This window comes from Mus musculus, chromosome 13, assembly GCF_000001635.26.
Source record: "Mus musculus strain C57BL/6J chromosome 13, GRCm38.p6 C57BL/6J".
NCBI classification, from domain to species: Eukaryota; Metazoa; Chordata; class Mammalia; order Rodentia; family Muridae; genus Mus; species Mus musculus.
Genome location: NC_000079.6, coordinates 19292590 through 19310695, shown reverse-complemented (window position 1 = coordinate 19310695; position 18106 = coordinate 19292590). Strand labels below are relative to the sequence as shown.

Here is an 18106-nt window from a genome sequence, read left to right as displayed (position 1 = left end):
TTTGTAGTTGACACAAACTATTTCTGTCCAGTGTCTATGAAGAAGACTCTTCATTAATTTTCATCTTCATTTTACCATTACTATACTCATTTTTTTCTACTTCACTTTTTATAAGAACACTTTTATTGTCTAATTATTAGTAGTCATACCTGAATACATAGTTCCTCCTTTTATTTCTCTATGAAAAAGAAATCTCAATTAACTCTAAATTGCATTCTAGGCTACGAACTGATCTATAAATCAGAACCCTTTAAGGGAATAAATACAGAAACTTATGGAAAAAGTAGAATAAGACTTCTCAACCTGTGTGATCATGGCCCACATTTCAAGGCAGAGTGTGTTCAGTCCTGAGATTCTTGATTACAATTAAACATGATGTGACTTTGTTTCAGTTTTGTCTCCATTTAATGTCAACAGAGCCAATTTTGTATATTCATATAAATAGTAAAATATTGCTGGGTGTTTTACGTGTTCACAAGATAAATTTCAGATGTTGTGGATTATATGCTAATTCATCCAAGTGCTTGACCCTGGCACAAAGCTTATTTCTGCAGGGACATATTCTTTATATTCTGTAGAGTAAAGCAGGAAGAGAGGCTGGAGGGCAGGTGCTGCAAGTGCCAGTCTCAGCATCTTTGACATTGTTCCTAGTTTGGCCATTTCTGTCCAGAGAGGTCAGGCTACTTAAATACAACTAAGGAGTCTGTGTTCTTTCTATTCTGGTATGAGAGACATAAGAAAGGAGTGTGGAGTAACTGAAGAGCCTTCAGCAATAGAAGCAATACTTTTATGTCCAGAGGGTAAAATAAAACATATTTCAGCACCTGTTTTATTGACTGACAATGAAGCCCAGCAATTTTCAAACGTGATAATTTATTCCATTGTAAAGTTAGAGAAGTAGGTAACTTTTGTAGGTGACTTGGTAGATAAAGTACTTTCTACACAAGTATGAGGATCTGGATTTAAATGCTCAGTTAGACTGAAGTGTGCAGCAGTATCCACACGTGCTCTTAAGGTAAGGTCATAGGCCTGCTATACTGAAATAAGGACATCTTGTCTGAAACAAAGTATAATAGAGGACTGGACCTAGGCTGTCCTCTGACTGCTGAGGGGGTATATTAAATGTGCATCCCTAACATATATTTTGAGAAATGCAAAGAAGTTGTTATAAAGCAAGCCCACTTATATACTACCACTAAATCATAACATTTGGTTTCACAGGCTCATTGGGACTCTTAGCCTATGAGGTCAGGCTGATAACAGTGTCCTGAGTTGTCTTTGAGGACCAGTCTTGTGATATTAATTCATTCAGTTTTCGTGAAAGAGCCAAGCCAGCAAGCAGCTGCAGAATACTTTGGTGTGAGCTGACTGAAGCTAGAGAGTACCAGAATATGTAAAAAAAATATGCAGTTTCATGTGTTGCACTGATGACTGGGAGCAGAGCCACTGTTTTGCACAGCAGCAATGAAGTATTCCATGCACTGGTACACACTCTACGCTTAAACATCTCTCCTTTTGCAATTCTAGAGCAGCAGGCTTCTTGTGATGGTAGATTGGGAACACAGGCATACTATCACAAAATAGACTGTAGCTTGTGGGTAAAGGACACCATTTTTCTCCTTATTTGACCTGGATTTAATTGCAAACCACACCCTCCACTTCTATGATTAATAACAAACCTTTTACTCATGGAATGACAATGTTTCATTCAAGCATGAATCATAGAAAAATGTGTTGCTAGCAGCCATGTTGATAACCCTTGAATTTTAATCCTTTTAATTAGTTTTCTCACATTTTTCGTTTTGGTTTCATTGATGTACTGAGGTTGAATTGGGTTGCAATTAAAGATATATTTTATGAAAAATAAAGAGCTAACAGAACTTATTATGAATCAGTTAGGTCAGGATAGAAGTGCTATTCTTGTAAGAATTTCAGACCATCATGTCTCTCAAATCTGGAAAATCAGGGACAGTAGCCTAATATAGTAGTTTTGAAATTATTTGAATCACTGTGGTGTTCCTCCACCTTTGGTGTAGGAATGAAAGGGGACATCATAAGTGGATACTGAAGGAATGTATTTTCAAGGTAATTGGGGGAGGGCAAAGGTGGCCATAGTGAGGTTAGGGTGGTAATCTTTAGAAAGAAGAGGGCTGTAAGCAGGACTTTCAGAAGCACTTTCTAGGAGACTGCAATTACACATGCTAATGCTGGAGAGCAGTGTGCAAACACCTAGCAAGGTTTGCAGATATCTGGACTTCCATTAAACATTCATATGCATGGAACGCCATTATTAAAACATTTGACATTGGTGAGGGGTTCATTCTTATAGTCAAGATGGTGATAGACTTAAGAGACAGACACCTTCATTTTTCTCCAAATATGCTGTGAACAAGTCTGAGCTTTGAACTCAGACATGGAATACTTACTTCTCCGCTTACTCCTAGAGAACAGGGGAAACTTAGTGCTCAGTACCTACTAAGTAAGACAAAGGAACAGCAAGATTAATGAAAGTAGGTCATGAGAACAGGTAGACTGTGAGAGAACCAAAGGTGATGTTGTAAATAAAGCAGTGGGCACATTGTCCAAACCACAGCAGAAACGTGGAAGGATAATTCCTTTACATAAATGACTATATACACGTACAAAAAATAAAAGCTACTCACATCAATTTCACCGAGATATAAGAAATGCAGAGCTCATTGTAGCATCAGCTAAATGAACAGTGGGTTGCACTAAATGGCATAGCCAGAGACCAAAGTAACACATGGGGGACAGGGAACTATGTTAGAAATGATACGAAAGCTTCTTCTGTACGACGACCATAAAAGCAACTTGGTCTCCTCGCCCTCCCAATTATCCATCCAGCATAAATTATGCTTCACCATGAGAAATAAAGGTATGTGAAGAAATAAATTGTTCTTGACCGTTCGTATTTGTGTTTATATAATATTATGTTGAGTGACTGGATTTAGTGGTCTGTGTCTAATTTAGTCTGTAGTCCTAGCACTTGGGAGGCAGATGCAGAAGGATCACCCACAAGTACATTCCAAGTTTGATTCTACACTGAGGTACATGAGACTCTATCTCAATCATAGTGATTACCGTCATTATTATCTTTATTAACTTTCCATTTTTCTCTTACAGACAAAAGGCTTGATGCAGACATTTCCCCCAAGCCCACTATTTTTCTTCCTTCTGTTGCTGAAACAAATCTCCATAAGACTGGGACATACCTTTGTCTCCTTGAAAAGTTCTTTCCCGATGTCATAAGGGTGTATTGGAAAGAAAAGAATGGCAATACTATCCTGGACTCCCAGGAAGGGGATACGCTGAAGACTAAGGGCACATACATGAAGTTTAGCTGGCTTACTGTGCCTGAAAGGGCAATGGGGAAAGAGCACAGTTGTATTGTCAAACATGAGAACAACAAAGGAGGAGCAGATCAAGAGATTTTCTTCCCTTCAATAAAGAAAGGTATGTGCATGCATCCTCTGAAATAGAGCTTCCTAGAGAATGTGTTTGGAAATAACCAATCTTTTACTACAATGTATCAATAAAAATTGTTGTGACATATAATGGAGCCAATGCCTTTATTTCACCTTGTATTTATTTTACCATAGTACTAGGCTGGCTCAGGTTTTGGGAGAAAAGTTGAAATTTTTTGCTGAAGCTTTCTAAGCTGTATTGTCATTACCCAAAATACCCACATCTAATGATACAAACACCCCCCGCCCCATTGTTATCCCTGGGATTGGTAATTGAATTATAAATAAGTGACATATTAAATCAACAATCAATTAAGTACATGATAAATGATAAACTTGAGATTCTACCTTTGATGCCATAAATAGGAATGTTCTGCCAAGCAAGCAAAGTTGTTTACTCTTATTATGTACACAGGTCAATGTCCAAAAAATGGTGCATTAAAAACTGATGCCTTAGTTAACAACATATTCAAATGAAAGAGTCAAAGCCCATTTTAAAAAAAAGGAGTGGACCTAGTAGCCTTGACATTCTGAGATTTTTATTGCTATATGTATCACTATCAGATAGAACATCGTGGTTAAAGAGTGAGTGAGGATCCTGTTTGCAAGCATGTAATTAATGTCTGTAATTAATGTATCTCTTGCCATCTCTGCATGTTGCGAAGCTCATTCTGTGCTACCACATGTAGGGTTGTGAAGGGATGTGTCGGGGAGACCAGGATTAGTCAGTGTCCCAACATGGAGGGCATGTACAGTGAAGAATGCATACTCTTTCCAAATTACTCAGAATAATTCAGGTGTAAGATCCCACAGAATCCCCTTGATTCAATGAGGTACACAGATGCACATCTAGGCAGAGGGCTGTACATGCAGAGGGCTTCACGGTTTGTAATTCATTGTATGCCACAACTGCTGGTAACGAACAATAGTCCAAGGCTCCAGGGACCTTCTGAAACTGCAAGGAATGAGCAGATATGAAACCTGGTAGCTGCTTGCTGTTCACTGTCTGGTTTCTCCTCTGAAATCCTCAGTCTCTTCAATGGTCAGTGAACTTACCACAGTTGTTTTGGGAGGATTCTTTGTTTGGAAAGATGTGGTGCTCTTCTATAAAGATTGTTTTAGACAGTCTATTACATATTTTAGGGTAAAGTAGAAAGACGTACTCTTTTTGAATTTCTATTTATCTCTATACAGAAATATCATGTGAATGGTGTGTACTGAGTTACATAGAATGATACTAATTCCTATAATTAGATATATTTAATTATCTAACTATGGGGCTCATGTTTTAATACACTTCTGTCTATATAAGGACATCTATGTATTCATTTATATATATGTGTATTCACAGACACACAAAGGACTGCCAAATAATGTGCATATTAACAAGTTCTTATTGCCATTTCTTTTAGTTGCTACAACTTGCTGGCAAGATAAAAATGGTAGGTTTACATATACGTTTACCTTTGTGACATGTTATAGTGCTTTTCCTTTTGAGTATGTGAGCTGCCATGAATAATTTAAAAACATCTCAATGTCTTGGTGTTACAGAATAGATGGTGATATTTACAACTAGTATGTCACTGCAGGGACATCACAGCATCATAGTGAATTACCAATTCAAGTATAGACTTTAATGAGTGGCACAGTGGTAGAACCTAACCTATATTAACAAAAAACTTTTATTTATTCATATGTCTCTTATTTTTAATCATCAAAGAAAACATGATAAAAGATAAGTCAGGCTTTTAAAGTCATCTACTTACTCACTTGTTATGGGCACTGATGGGTTTAGACAGGCTGCTTTCCAAGTTTGATCTCCCTGTCTGTGGTTCTCTTGTGAATGGTGAGTGCTGACTGTCAGGTTTGAATGAGGATAGCTGTTACTCAATGTAAGTCATCAGAAATTAATACCTTAAAAAAGAAATTAATACCTATTATTCCCTCATTGGTAATATGTACTATGCCATCAAAAAGGCAGATGGAGCTAATTAAAGAACTCTTTTAGATGTGCTGCAGTTCCAGTTCACGAGCACCTCTGCCTACTACACCTACCTCCTCCTGCTCCTCAAGAGTGTGATCTACTTGGCCATCATCAGCTTCTCTCTGCTTAGAAGAACATCTGTCTGTGGCAATGAGAAGAAGTCCTAAAGAAACGAGTGGTGGTACAGCAAGTCAGCTGGATTTCATCCTCACTGCCATAAAGGTGCCTTAAGGGGGAACCAGATGCCTTCTCTTGTTGGCTTTCACTTCTATAAAGTCCCTCACTCATGTTGCATAAACATTTTCTGAACTTTTGTATGCAATTTCAGCAACTTTTTTTAAACTGAACTCACCTTCTTCCTGATTCCATCCACTCCAGAAGTCCCCTCCCCCAGAAGCCTGAAACATTAAAATTCTAGTACCCATAGCCTACAGCTTTTACCCATGGCCCTTGTTGCTCTTGAACCAGCTAACTCCATGAAGACCCCCACTCTAGACAACCTGAAGAGCCTTCTTTACTGTTTGATTCTGTGCCTTGTATTTCACATTATTGACAATAAATTTTTTAAAAAATTAGAATACTTTTGTCAGTCTTTACTTTCATTTAATAACGTTGAAAGTTATGACATGACAATTGTCATGGTATTCGGTGACAGTAACAAGAGTCTAAAAACATATTCCTAAGCTTGGTTCTGAATCTGTGGTCATGACATTTCTTAGGACAGTGGTTATGGGAGGAGCCACTGGCAATTGAAATATCAATGAACAAATGTCTAACATGACTCATGCTCTTTGTGCTCAGCTCTGTGCCTTTATTTCACAGCACCATGCTTTTTGACCCTCAGACTGTCCCCTGAGTGCTACCAGAATTCTAGAAAGGAAAAGGTGATGAAGGCGAGTGACCTCAGGTACTAAACTCCCTGAAGCACAGCTTCACTCTATAAGATGAAGTTATAATATTCCATCCCCTAGAATTGTGTATCTTTAGTGAATTAGCAACAACAAGTGCAAACAAGCCCTTGAGAGTCCTGTTATAAGCCCTTGACTCTGCCTTAAAGAGAATGGAACACACACACACACACACACACACACACACACACACACACATACACACACACACACACACACACAGAGAGAGAGAGAGAGAGAGAGAGAGAGAGAGAGAGAGAGAGACACTGATACTGATTTCTATTCTTCAACATGGAAAGGATGGAAAAGTACTATAATACCATATACTGTACTATACATCAAGCAACCCCTGATCATCCAACAGCCCTTTAAGACAGATACAATTATGGCCCACAGTTCACAGATTAGAGAGTTGATCTCACTACCAAGATTGCTTTTTGAAGAAGCATTCATGATTTAAAGCCAGATTTCTTTGATCTACAATATATGGAGGGAGAGGGCACAGAAAGACACAGACTGAATTTGTACATTGATGCAGCCCATATCCTATCTTTTAGAGATAGTCAATCAAAAAACCCACAACATATAAAAGCACCCATTGCTTCCTTAAGATAGTGATGATTTCCTTAAAGTCTTGTGAGTTCATCTGTTTATTCCCCAGGATTACTCTATGCCACTGGCTTGTCATTCTTACTCCCCCATCCTTCCACTTCTACTTTAGAATAACTGTAATTGTTCCACTTGCTGTAACTAGAACAGCCACAGTGCTTCCCATTGAACATTTGATTTGGTTTAAAACTGTTCTTCCATAGAGAGCAATAACAAAGTAGGCTGTGAGCCTCGGGCATTGTAGAATCCTTCATAGTGATGCTGGGTAGATGTGAGTAGCATCCCGAGATTCAAGTTCATCCATAGACTGAATCACTTAGAGAATATTCTGGAAATCTGGGTAATTTCTGATGCAAAAAGGAGGTTATGCAATCTCTTTGCTCCATGACTTTTTTGTCAACACAAACAAGTATTACAGCCTTATGCAGGTAACCATACAATTTGTTGGGAGAACCCTGAACATGAAACCACATTTCACAGAATTCTGGCTACTTCGTCTAGATTTTCTTGACTATATCAGTTTCTCTTTTAGAATAACAAAAAATGTACATGTTTATAAAATCATATATAATGTCTGAGTCCATACATATATTGAGTATTCTTTATATTGGGATAATCATAATTTTTTCCTAAAACATCCATTCATTATCTCTATGCCACAAGGACATTCAAAATCTTTTCTACTGTCTTTTGAAATACACATCATATTATTATTTAATGTTTTAGTCCCACATTAAAATTTATGCATCTTTAGAACAATTCATGAAATTAAGTGATTTCAGGTTTGCATTCAAAGTTACAAATCGAATGGTTGATATCTGCATGAAGCAATGATGGAAATCACTGGTGTGGTATTTTCCAGGTAGTGGATTATGCATTATCTTAGGTACATATCACAAACAGTGAGATACACAGAATTTCTGTGTTCTGTACAGGGGAAGCTATGGCTAGGAGTAATGTGGACTCTCCTGAAACCCCACGGGAATTACAAGGTATTACCCTCAACTGGTTTGTGTCAACATCTCTGCTCTTACCTAGTATAGTGTAGGTTTGTAGGGTGGAAACAGTCTATTCTTCAAGCAAACCTCCTTTCGCTCTTGTGCTCAAAATGGATGAAGGAAGTGACCTCTTTACTCATATGTTTAACTTAAAATGTGGGTTTTTGCACAATCAACTCATTTCTGTGAAGCCAAGCAGAGTTTCCCATGGAAAACAACAAGAATATCCAGGCTTAAGACAATGAATTACCTCCACATTCTCACACAATCGACAGCACATGCTGGCAAGGATGTGAAATAGGAGGAACACAAACACTCCTCCACTGCTGGTGGCACTGCAAACTTGCACAACTGCTCTGGAAAGCTATCTGGCAATTTCTTAGAAAATTGGAAATAGTTCTACCTGAAGACTCAACTATTGGGCATATACCCCAAAGATGTTCCCCAAAATTATAAGGACATGTTACTCCACTATATGTTCATCGCAGCCTTATCTGTTATAGTCAGAAACTTAAAGCAGCCCAGATGTCTCTTAAACAAATAATGGATACAGAGAGTGTGGTTCATTTACATAATGGAATACTATACACCTATTAAAAACAAGGAAATCATTTATTTTGAAAGTGTAGCAGAGAAAGGTGTAATAGCAGAGGGACCTGAGTGGGAGAGGGGAAGGGAACAGGAAAGGGGAGGCAGGATCAGATGTTGGGAGAGACAAGAGAGAGGCCCAGAAGATCAGGAGAATGAATGGAAATCTACATCTGCTAGGGGTTGGGGGGGGGGGGAGAGAAAATCTAGGAAGTCCCAGAGACCTGGGATGGGGGAGGTTCCCAGGAGAAAATGCAGGTGACCTTACCAAAGATGCCTAGCAGTGAGAACATGGAACCTGAAGAGGCCACCTTCTGTAGCAAGGTAAGATCCCCAGTTGAGGGATAAGGACACAAGCCCACTCACAAGATTTTCAACACAAAATTTGTCCTGTTAAAAAAGAAATATACGGACGGACAAGGATGGAGCAGAGACTGGAGGAAAGCCAACCAAAATCAAGCCCTTCTTGAGACCCATCACATGGGCAAGCGCCAAGCTCTGACACTACTAATGATACTCCATTATGCTTGCTGACAGGAGTCTAGCGTGGCTGCCCTCTGAGAGGCTCTACCTAGCAGCTGACAGATGCAGATACGAACAGCCAAACATTGGATGGACTTTGGGGACTCTTATGGAAGACTTGGGGGAAGGATTGAAGGCCCTAAAGGGGATAGGAACACTATACAAAGACTAACAAAGTCAACTAAGCTAGACACCTGGGACCTCTCAGAGAATGAGCCACCAACAAAAGTGCATACATGGGCTGGCACATATGCAGCAGACATGCAGTTCAGTCTTCATGTGGGTCCCCCAGTAACTAGAGCAGAGACTCTCCCCTAAAGCTACAGCCTGACTGTAGTATCCATTCCCCAACAGGGTTGCCTTGACTGAGCTTCAAGCGAGAGGATGTATCCCAGTCCTGCAGAGACTTGATGCACCAGGGTTGGGGGATACCTAAGGAGGTCTCACCTTCTCAGAGGAGAAGGGAGGGAGGGAAAGAGGTGCTGTGAGGAAGGACTGAGAGAATGTGCAGCATTTAGGCCATACATACATACATATATACATACATACATACATACATACATACATGCACACACACAGAGAAATTCTTAGTATTAAAAAAGATGAAATTGAATTTAGATCTACTTCCTTATGCTCCTGAACTGGCTCGACCTCTCCAGGCCCTGTTCCTGGCCTCTAAACAGATTCATGGCTATGTCAGCACTAGGAAACAGATGCCATGACTGGCTGGGAACTGACAATAGGCAGGAGTCTTGTGTGGCTGATATCATTGGTCAATTGCAGCAGACATGTCTCTTGTGGTGTAAAGCCTCATAGCATCTTCCTGCTGGAGTCCACCTGGCAGCCCAAAGCCTCAGCAAGTGCTGGGGACAGAGAGATAGAAAGGCTTTGCTGTGGCTCAACTCAGTTTTACTTTCTCAAGCTCCTTTTGGTTATCTTCTCTGTCTATGTAGTTGCTTCCTGGAAAATGGTTAAAGTCAAACCTCCTCTGTTTGGGGCAGCACAAAATGTTGCTAAGGCGTTAGAAGACTACATAGGCGCAGTTAAACCACAGCCAGTTTTTGCTCGCTTTCGAAAGACCACAGCTATTAGACAGAAAACCTCCTGTACTGGAAGTGGTCCCGAAACAGCATCTGTGATGACAGACACTGGGCTTGCTATGGTTGCTTCTCATCATGCTCAGCTGAGCATGGAATCTGCTTCCCGGAGCTGCGTAGACACTGGACCCAAGAAAGGAACAGAAAAGGAGAGATGTGTCCCCGTATCATGTTATCATTCCATCAGAAGTTTTTTCTCTAGCACTTGATATAAGTGTTCAAGTAGCTTTTGCTTCATTTTCTAAGTGGATTTAAAAAAGGAACAAAGCTGTGTCCTGAACAAAGTAGCATAGGAGAATGAAGTGAGCAAGAGCAATGTGCTATAGGATGTCACAGAAATAGATAACCAAGGACAGCTGTGCTACTTGCCATTCACTGAGGAGCATCCACCCCAGGAGGAAAATGGTATCAGAGTCCTCTGAGAAAGGCTTAACTGAAAATATTAACAGAATTACAAGTACACAACAGACTAGCATCAGAAAATAAATGTTCAGAAATATGAACACAGAGACAAAATATCCCTAAGCTTTGTTGCACAGGCTAGGTACAAAGTAGGCATTGGGCACTTGGCCTTATTTTTCCAGTTCCAAAATAACTATTAGTATAAATGGAACATTTGAGCCAAGTTTTCAGTGTATTAAAACATGACACATTTGAATCAGATACTGTGATAATCCTGTCTGTAATTAGGACTAACTTCTACACTGGGTTGGATGCTTATTCAGAGAACTGGCTTCATCTACTGTCTTTCCATAATTTTAGGGAACAAGCTGTCAACTCAGCTTAAATCGTTGTGATAAAGCCTTTCTTAACCCTAGCTGATGGTTCAGAGTACATGGACCTTTATTACTGAGACAGGAAATTATCAGAGTTTGAACCATCTAATGCCTAAGGTCCTGTCCCGAGAACAAACATTGGGGAGAGTTCCCTCCATCATTTCTTAGCATGAAAACCCTTGGCTTCACCTCAGTCTCCCTGCTAGCCTCCAATGGCACTGCTGAGGTAGGCATACTCTCAGAGCTGCACAGATGCAGGACTGGATCTGTATAGAAACTGTTTCCACCCAAACTATCAGCATCACTCGCTGCTATGTGCAGTTACCTGTCCTAGGACAACACAGACAGTGACAAGGGACTCCTGGTCTACTTCTCTGGGAAGCAGAAGGTGAATATTCACCTTTGGAAAAATGTATACCTTTCATGATGTAAACTAGTTCCTTTTATTTTTTTATTTATTTTTTACTTATTTTTATTTTTTTAATATATTTTTTATTAGGTATTTTCCTCGTTTACATTTTCAATGCTATCCCAAAAGTCCTCCATACCCACCCCACCCCCAATCCCCTACCCTCCCACTCCCCCTTTTTGGCCCTGGGGTTCCCCTGTACTGGGGCATATAAAGTTTGCAAGTCCAATGGGCCTCTCTTTGCAGTGATGGCCGACTAGGCCATCTTTTGATACATATGCAGCTAGAGACAAGAGCTCCGGGGTACTGGTTAGTTCATATTGTTGTTCCACCTATAGGGTTGCAGTTCCCTTTAGTTCCTTGGGTAATTTCTCTAGCTCCTCCATTGGGGGCCGTGTGATCCATCCAATAGCTGACTGTGATCATCCACTTCTGTGTTTGCTAGGCCCCGGCATAGTCTCACAAGAGACAGCTATATCTAGGTCCTTTCAGCAAAATCTTGCTAGTGTATGCAATGGTGACAGCGTTTGGAAGCTGATTATTGGATGGATCCCTGCATATGGCAATCACTAGATGGTCCATCCTTTCGTCACAGCTCCAAATTTTGTCTTCGTAACTCCTTCCATGGGTGTTTTGTTCCCATTTCTAAGAAGGTGCAAAGTGTCCACACTTTGGTCTTTGTTCTTCTTGAATTTCATGCGTTTAGCAAATTGTATCTTATATCTTGGGTATTCTAAGTTTCTGGGCTAATATCCACTTATCAGTGAGTACATATTGCGCGAGTTCCTTTGTGATTGGGTTACCTCACTCAGGATGATGCCCTCCAGGTCCATCCATTTGCCTAGGAATTTCATAAATTCATTCTTTTTAATAGCTGAGTAGTACTCCATTGTGTAAATGTACCACATTTTCTGTATCCATTCCCCTGTTGAGGGGCATCTGGGTTCTTTCCAGCTTCTGGCTAGTATAAATAAGGCTGCTATGAACATAGTGGAGCATGTGTCCTTCTTACCAGTTGGGGCATCTTCTGGATATATGTATGCCCAGGAGAGGTATTGCTGGATCCTCGGGTAGTACTATGTCCAATTTTCTGAGGAACCGCCAGACTGATTTCCAGCGTAGTTGTACAAGCTTGCAATTCCACCAACAATGCAGGAGTGTTCCTCTTTCTCCACATCCTCGCCAGCATCTGCTGTCACCTGAATTTTTGATCTTAGCCATTCTGACTGGAGTGAAGTGAACTAGTTCCTTTTAATTGACACGACTAAATATGCAGGAAATTGATAGCAATGCTTTCCTGGGACTTTTGTTTTCCAAGGTACAATATCTAGGAAACAGCAGGACACACCATAGAAAGACATTTTACACTCAAAACAATGTAAAAGGGAAACATTTTTCATGATCCTTGATATCTCTTCATGCCCCTTTCATATTTCTAATACGTTGGGCCAAATTAATTATACCAAGACAAATATAACCAATCATTTGATATATTGAACTTATTATGTTATAAAACCATAAACAGCGCATGGTCAAAAGTTTAAAAACATAAGAGTTAAAGAATGTTTTGAAAGATGTATCAAAGAAATTTGAGGCTCAAATCCAAAAATTCAGTTCTTTAAAAGGGCATTTCACTTACCATGAAAGTGTTACTAAATACATTAAGAAATCTTCTCAGTCCAAGTAAAAACAAGATTAACAGTTACTCATTATCAGGAAAAACTGAGCTTCACCACACAGAAATAGACCATGGTGTGATCTGAGTACCACAGGTCAGGACTATGAGTGGGGGTGTGGCAAACACACATGAGATATGACCATGAAGAAATTCATTAGCCCACTAACAAAGCCATCAATGAGCAGATGTCACCATTTTTTCTGCCATTGGAAATCCCCTTGCCTATCTGCAGTATTCTTTCCTATGCCTTAACTTACAAAAGCTGTAAAGTACCAAATATATATTATATAACCATACTCAGACATTGACAGAATCAAAATACACTCTCCAAGGGACAATAGATTTTTCTGACTCTGCATGTTTCCTGTTATTAGCTAAACAAATGAAATCATCAAAAGGTTTAGTCTATTTATAGTCAGTTATGCAGAGTGTTCTGTCAAGGATCTGTCCAGTATGAAGTTACATCATTGCAAATGCTTCATGATTTTAGTAATGATACTGTTGATCCTCAAGTAAAGCTTCTGTGGCAAATCTATCTTAACCTATCATTTAATCTGATAATCAAGCTGATTAAGGTGTGCATTGTGAGCATCTCACCTTTACAATGAAAAGCTTGAGACTTTGATAAATGAAGTGATTTGATAGGTAGGATTTGCTCTAAGTTCTGCTTGATTATGACTGTCATTCCCTTGACCACAAAGTGGTTTCCAAGAGAATACAGTTTCTAAGTAATGAGGTTTCTAGGAATGGAAGGAATTTAACCAGCCATTTTATCATTGGATTTTAAAAATCTTCACTAATAGGTTCTACTATTCAGAACTATAAGAAAGTATTTAAACTGATACAAAATGGATTATATACTTGAATCATCATATGGAAACTTCTATGTTAAGCACTTTTCTCTTCACACTTAGGCTCTAAATACTTTCTAGATAAATAGAAATTATAACAATTAAAACTGTATTTCTTAAGCAAAACAAAGATGTTCTGATGGGACAGTAAGACAGGACTCTGCCTATGATGATTGGCTCTGTATGTTCCAACTCTACATGCTGGGAGCATGGGAACATTATCCAAAGTTGAAGGAGGAGCTAGAAAAACTAAAGCAGATGGCCAAGCTCTTCTCCTATGCTTCCTGTAGTGCTGCCCAGAAAGCACCTGGCTGCAGTTAAGTAGGTTTCAGATCCTGAAGTTAGCATGGGTTTTCTGATATAGATACCAGCACCCCTTCAAAGCATTTGGAACCGGGTTTCAAAGATTGAGGTATGAAGATTATATACACATTACTAGTATCAATGGAGTGAATTAAAGCCACATGTAACTATCAATAAAATTTAGTTAGCCTATATCCTCTGACATTACACTGGCCTGGAAAAAAATTGAGTAAAGGACAAAGAGGAGAAGACAAGGCTAGTCTTCTCTCAGTCTTATTGAAAATTCAGAGCACGTCCCTACAAATATGCTCAAATAGGAAATATGGCCCTTTTGTGAGAAATGTGTAGCAGAGACAGCCTCAATTGATTAGTGAAACTGGAACATCAGGTGCGTAAATTATGAGTACCTGTAGAGCTAGCATCCTGTCATTTGGTACATACTCAAGGGAATAGAAACACCAGATTCTGAGATTTCATGATGTCTGCAAATGTCCTGAATGAGGAGAAATTAGTTGTTCATTAGGAATACTTCATGGAGTTAGAATAATCAATTGAAAATATTGCTAAATTAAAAAACCTGACAGCCCATTTTCACCACACTGATTACTTGAAATAAAATAAAAAATAGTCAGTTAAGTAGTTTTTATTAACACAATTTCTAATGCTGAAAGGATGGGTCTTAGAAAAATAACACCAATTTTCAATACCTTAATTCAATACACCATGGAACCAAACTTGATTTGAACTACTCCTCCAACTGAAACCTAGTATTTTCAGTGAGAATTTTTTTTTCCATTTTTTATTAGGTATTTAGCTCATTTACATTTCCAATGCTATACCAAAAGTCCCCCATACCCACCCACCCCCACTCCCCTACACACCCACTCCCCCTTTTTGGCCCTGGCATTCCCCTGTATTGGGGCATATAAAGTTTGCGTGTCCAATGAGCCTCTCTTTCCAGTGATGGCCGACTAGGCCATCTTTTGATACATATGCAGCTAGAGTCAAGAGCTCCAGGGTACTGGTTAGTTCATAATGTTGTTCCACCTATAGGGTTGCAGATCCCTTTAGCTCCTTGGGTTCTTTTTCTAGCTCCTCCATTGGGAGCCCTGTGATCCATCCATTAGCTGACTGTGAGCATCCACTTCTGTTCAGTGAGAATTTTTTACAACTTTTTATCGATACTAAGAATATATGTTACATTTGGATTGTCTATGTTTTCCAAGATTTTTCAAATAGATAGTTAGGAAATAAGCACTTATTTGAAAAATGAACTGATTTAAATTATAAATTATAAAGTTTTGCTACATTTAATTTTTTAATCTTGGTTTGAAATCTTGATTTCTAATAGTATCAACTTAGCTCTATAAAAGTATATAGATAATGCTAGTAATTACCACTAATAACACAATTCATAGGCTATGATTCAAGATCCTTTCTTCTTCTCCTCCTTCCTTCCTTCTTTCCCTCCCACTCTATCTCTCTCCTTTCAATTCTTCCTATCTTGTCCTTCCTATTGGGCATGTAAGTAAAATACTATTTTATAATACAGTTTCCAATATATCTAGATTCCTTTGTCTCAATCATGATAGGATTAGAGGTCAGGCTAACCATCCTGAGACTCATTCAGTAGTATTTCACTTGAATATGGATTTGAAGATGGTAAGGCAAGAAGCTTACAGTATGTGTTTTGATGTAGAAGCCAAATTTCAAGAGAGAATTCATCTAATATTCAAGTGTTTCCTTCTATATCTAAGCAGACAACTTTCTTGTGGAAAATTTACATATATATTTATCTAATTCTGATTTTTCACTGTAGTCCATAGATATTTCCACTTTAGTACTAATCTTATCCTTCCTCAGTGCTAAAACTTTTTCTCTTTGTAATGTAATGTTTTAAATTCATTCTTTGAGAATCTTATGCGTGAATGGAATGCTAATAAACCTCTCTCTCTCTCTCTCTCTCTCTCTCTCTCTCTCTCTCTCTGCAAAAGCACTAAGAGAAGATAGCTGTCCCCTTAGGGCCTGAAGTTCCTTTAGAAACCCCACTTGCACACGTTATAGGATGTGGGTCTTTGGAAAACTGATGCAGTAATAAGCGACCTATCCCCTAGGAACTACCCAAGGGCCATGGATGGAAGCCATGACATTGGCCTTTGCTTCTTTTCTCACTACCTGTTACAGAAGAACCACTCAACACAGCAGTGAGCTGTCGGACCAGAGCCAGAGAGGTACTAAGCATCATTTGGCATGCAGACAACTTGCCTTCACTCTGCTGAAGACCATGCTTTACCAGCCTCTAACTCCTCCTGAACCTCATGCATGGGTTAACCTTGGCCAGTTACAAACTAATGACTGATTCCAGTCAGGTCATCTTTGTTCACATTTAAGGTGTATGTCTTTCCTCAAATGCCTGAACTATTTTTAGTACATCCCAGAGTTACCCCTTCAAAATTAGCCATGATTTCTAGATCAGTACTATTCTGTATGTTTTTCTTTCTAACCCAGAACATTTGGTCTGAATTAGGGCACTTCCACAAACTGTTCTTCAAAATCCACCCCTAAAGTGTTAGCTGCCTTTGGCTCCTACTTCACTGATTCTGAACAACCACTTACCATCCTTGACTTTAGTTATATTTGAGGGGAGAGAGGAGGGATTCTGAGACATTTCAAGGCACTTCTCTTGGATGTTCTCTAGGGTTACATGCAGCTGTCTGCAGACCACTGCAAACATGTGTAAATAGGACCTTAGGTACATGTGCACAGAGCACAGGATGTCTCCTCCCAAAATCCAAGGCCACATTGCCCACTGCAGGAACATGTATGTCAGCTCATTCTCACCTCCACTACTTCAAATGTCAGTTCCAGGACATCTTACCCTAGACATTTTTTCACAGTCTCCAGACTTTCCCACTCCCAGTCATGGCCCAACCTTGGTCCTTTACCAACTGTCTCAACTGTTCAGATCTCATCTGTCCACCTGTCCAGGCTTAGAATTCTTCTCTTGTTCTGGCATGTGGGCATTAAGTCAAGTTTCCACAACCCTGGCACTCTGAAGTTCCTCCCCTCCTCCTGACTTTCCATCTTCAACTTCTCCCTACCATGTTTTGAATGCAGGGCATGTCTGGCAGCTTTTCCTAGGCAAGCACTGCATAACCCAGTCTTCCTGGCTAACTCCACTTCCTCTGTAGTCTCAGCTGCATCATTGTCTCCTCCAGGCACCCTCTCTCCTGGGAAGTCAGAGAGAGAAGCCTCCCATTGCTGCACAGTAGCGCCCCTTGTGTCCTCTTGTCTCACAACCTTCCCTGACTTGTTTTCTATTAGGAATTGTTTCTGGGTTGTTTCCAGCTTTTGGCTATCACAAACAAGGCCGCTATGAATATAGTGGAACATGTGCCCCTGTGACATGGTGGGGCATCTTTTGGGTATATGACTAAGAGTGGTATAGCTGGTTCTTCAGATAGATATTTTTCCAATTTTCTGTGGAACCCCCAGATTGATTTCCAGAGTGGTACCAGTTTGCAATCCTACCAGCAATGGGGGACACTAGAGTACTCTTTCTCCACATCCTATGGTTAGTTTTCCATTATTTGCTTGTGGAGTAGATGAAAAAACAAGGAGTGAGTGAGCTAGTGGAAGCGGAGTATTTGTATTTATTCTGATGCCCATAAAAAATAAACACCTAAGGTGTGATTTTTGTAAAAGCTTAATCAAGTAAAGAACAATGACAAAGAGCTTCACCCATTAGATTACAGAATTCCATTCATGTAAACCTGTGGGAGAAGTTCAAACATAGGTCAGTGTTTAACATCACTTTATGAACATCTCTGAGACTGACTCTCACCTGTCTGCAAGGTCCCGTTCTTTGAACATTTCCTGGCTTTTGTTTCTTCATCTA

General features: G+C 39.6%; 1 gene segment (V, D, J or C) and 1 further gene, besides 1 other annotated feature; one reads left to right on the top strand and one right to left on the bottom strand.

Moving 5' to 3' along the window:
• Tcrg (T cell receptor gamma chain) overlaps positions 1-18106 on the bottom strand; it is a 178435-nt gene that overhangs the window by 45781 nt on the left and 114548 nt on the right.
• Positions 3145-5636, top strand: Trgc2 (T cell receptor gamma, constant 2). The segment is given in 3 exon segments: positions 3145-3474; positions 4898-4927; positions 5494-5636. Coding segments are annotated over 3 exon segments (503 nt in total).
• Positions 9888-10195: an enhancer (gamma 2 enhancer).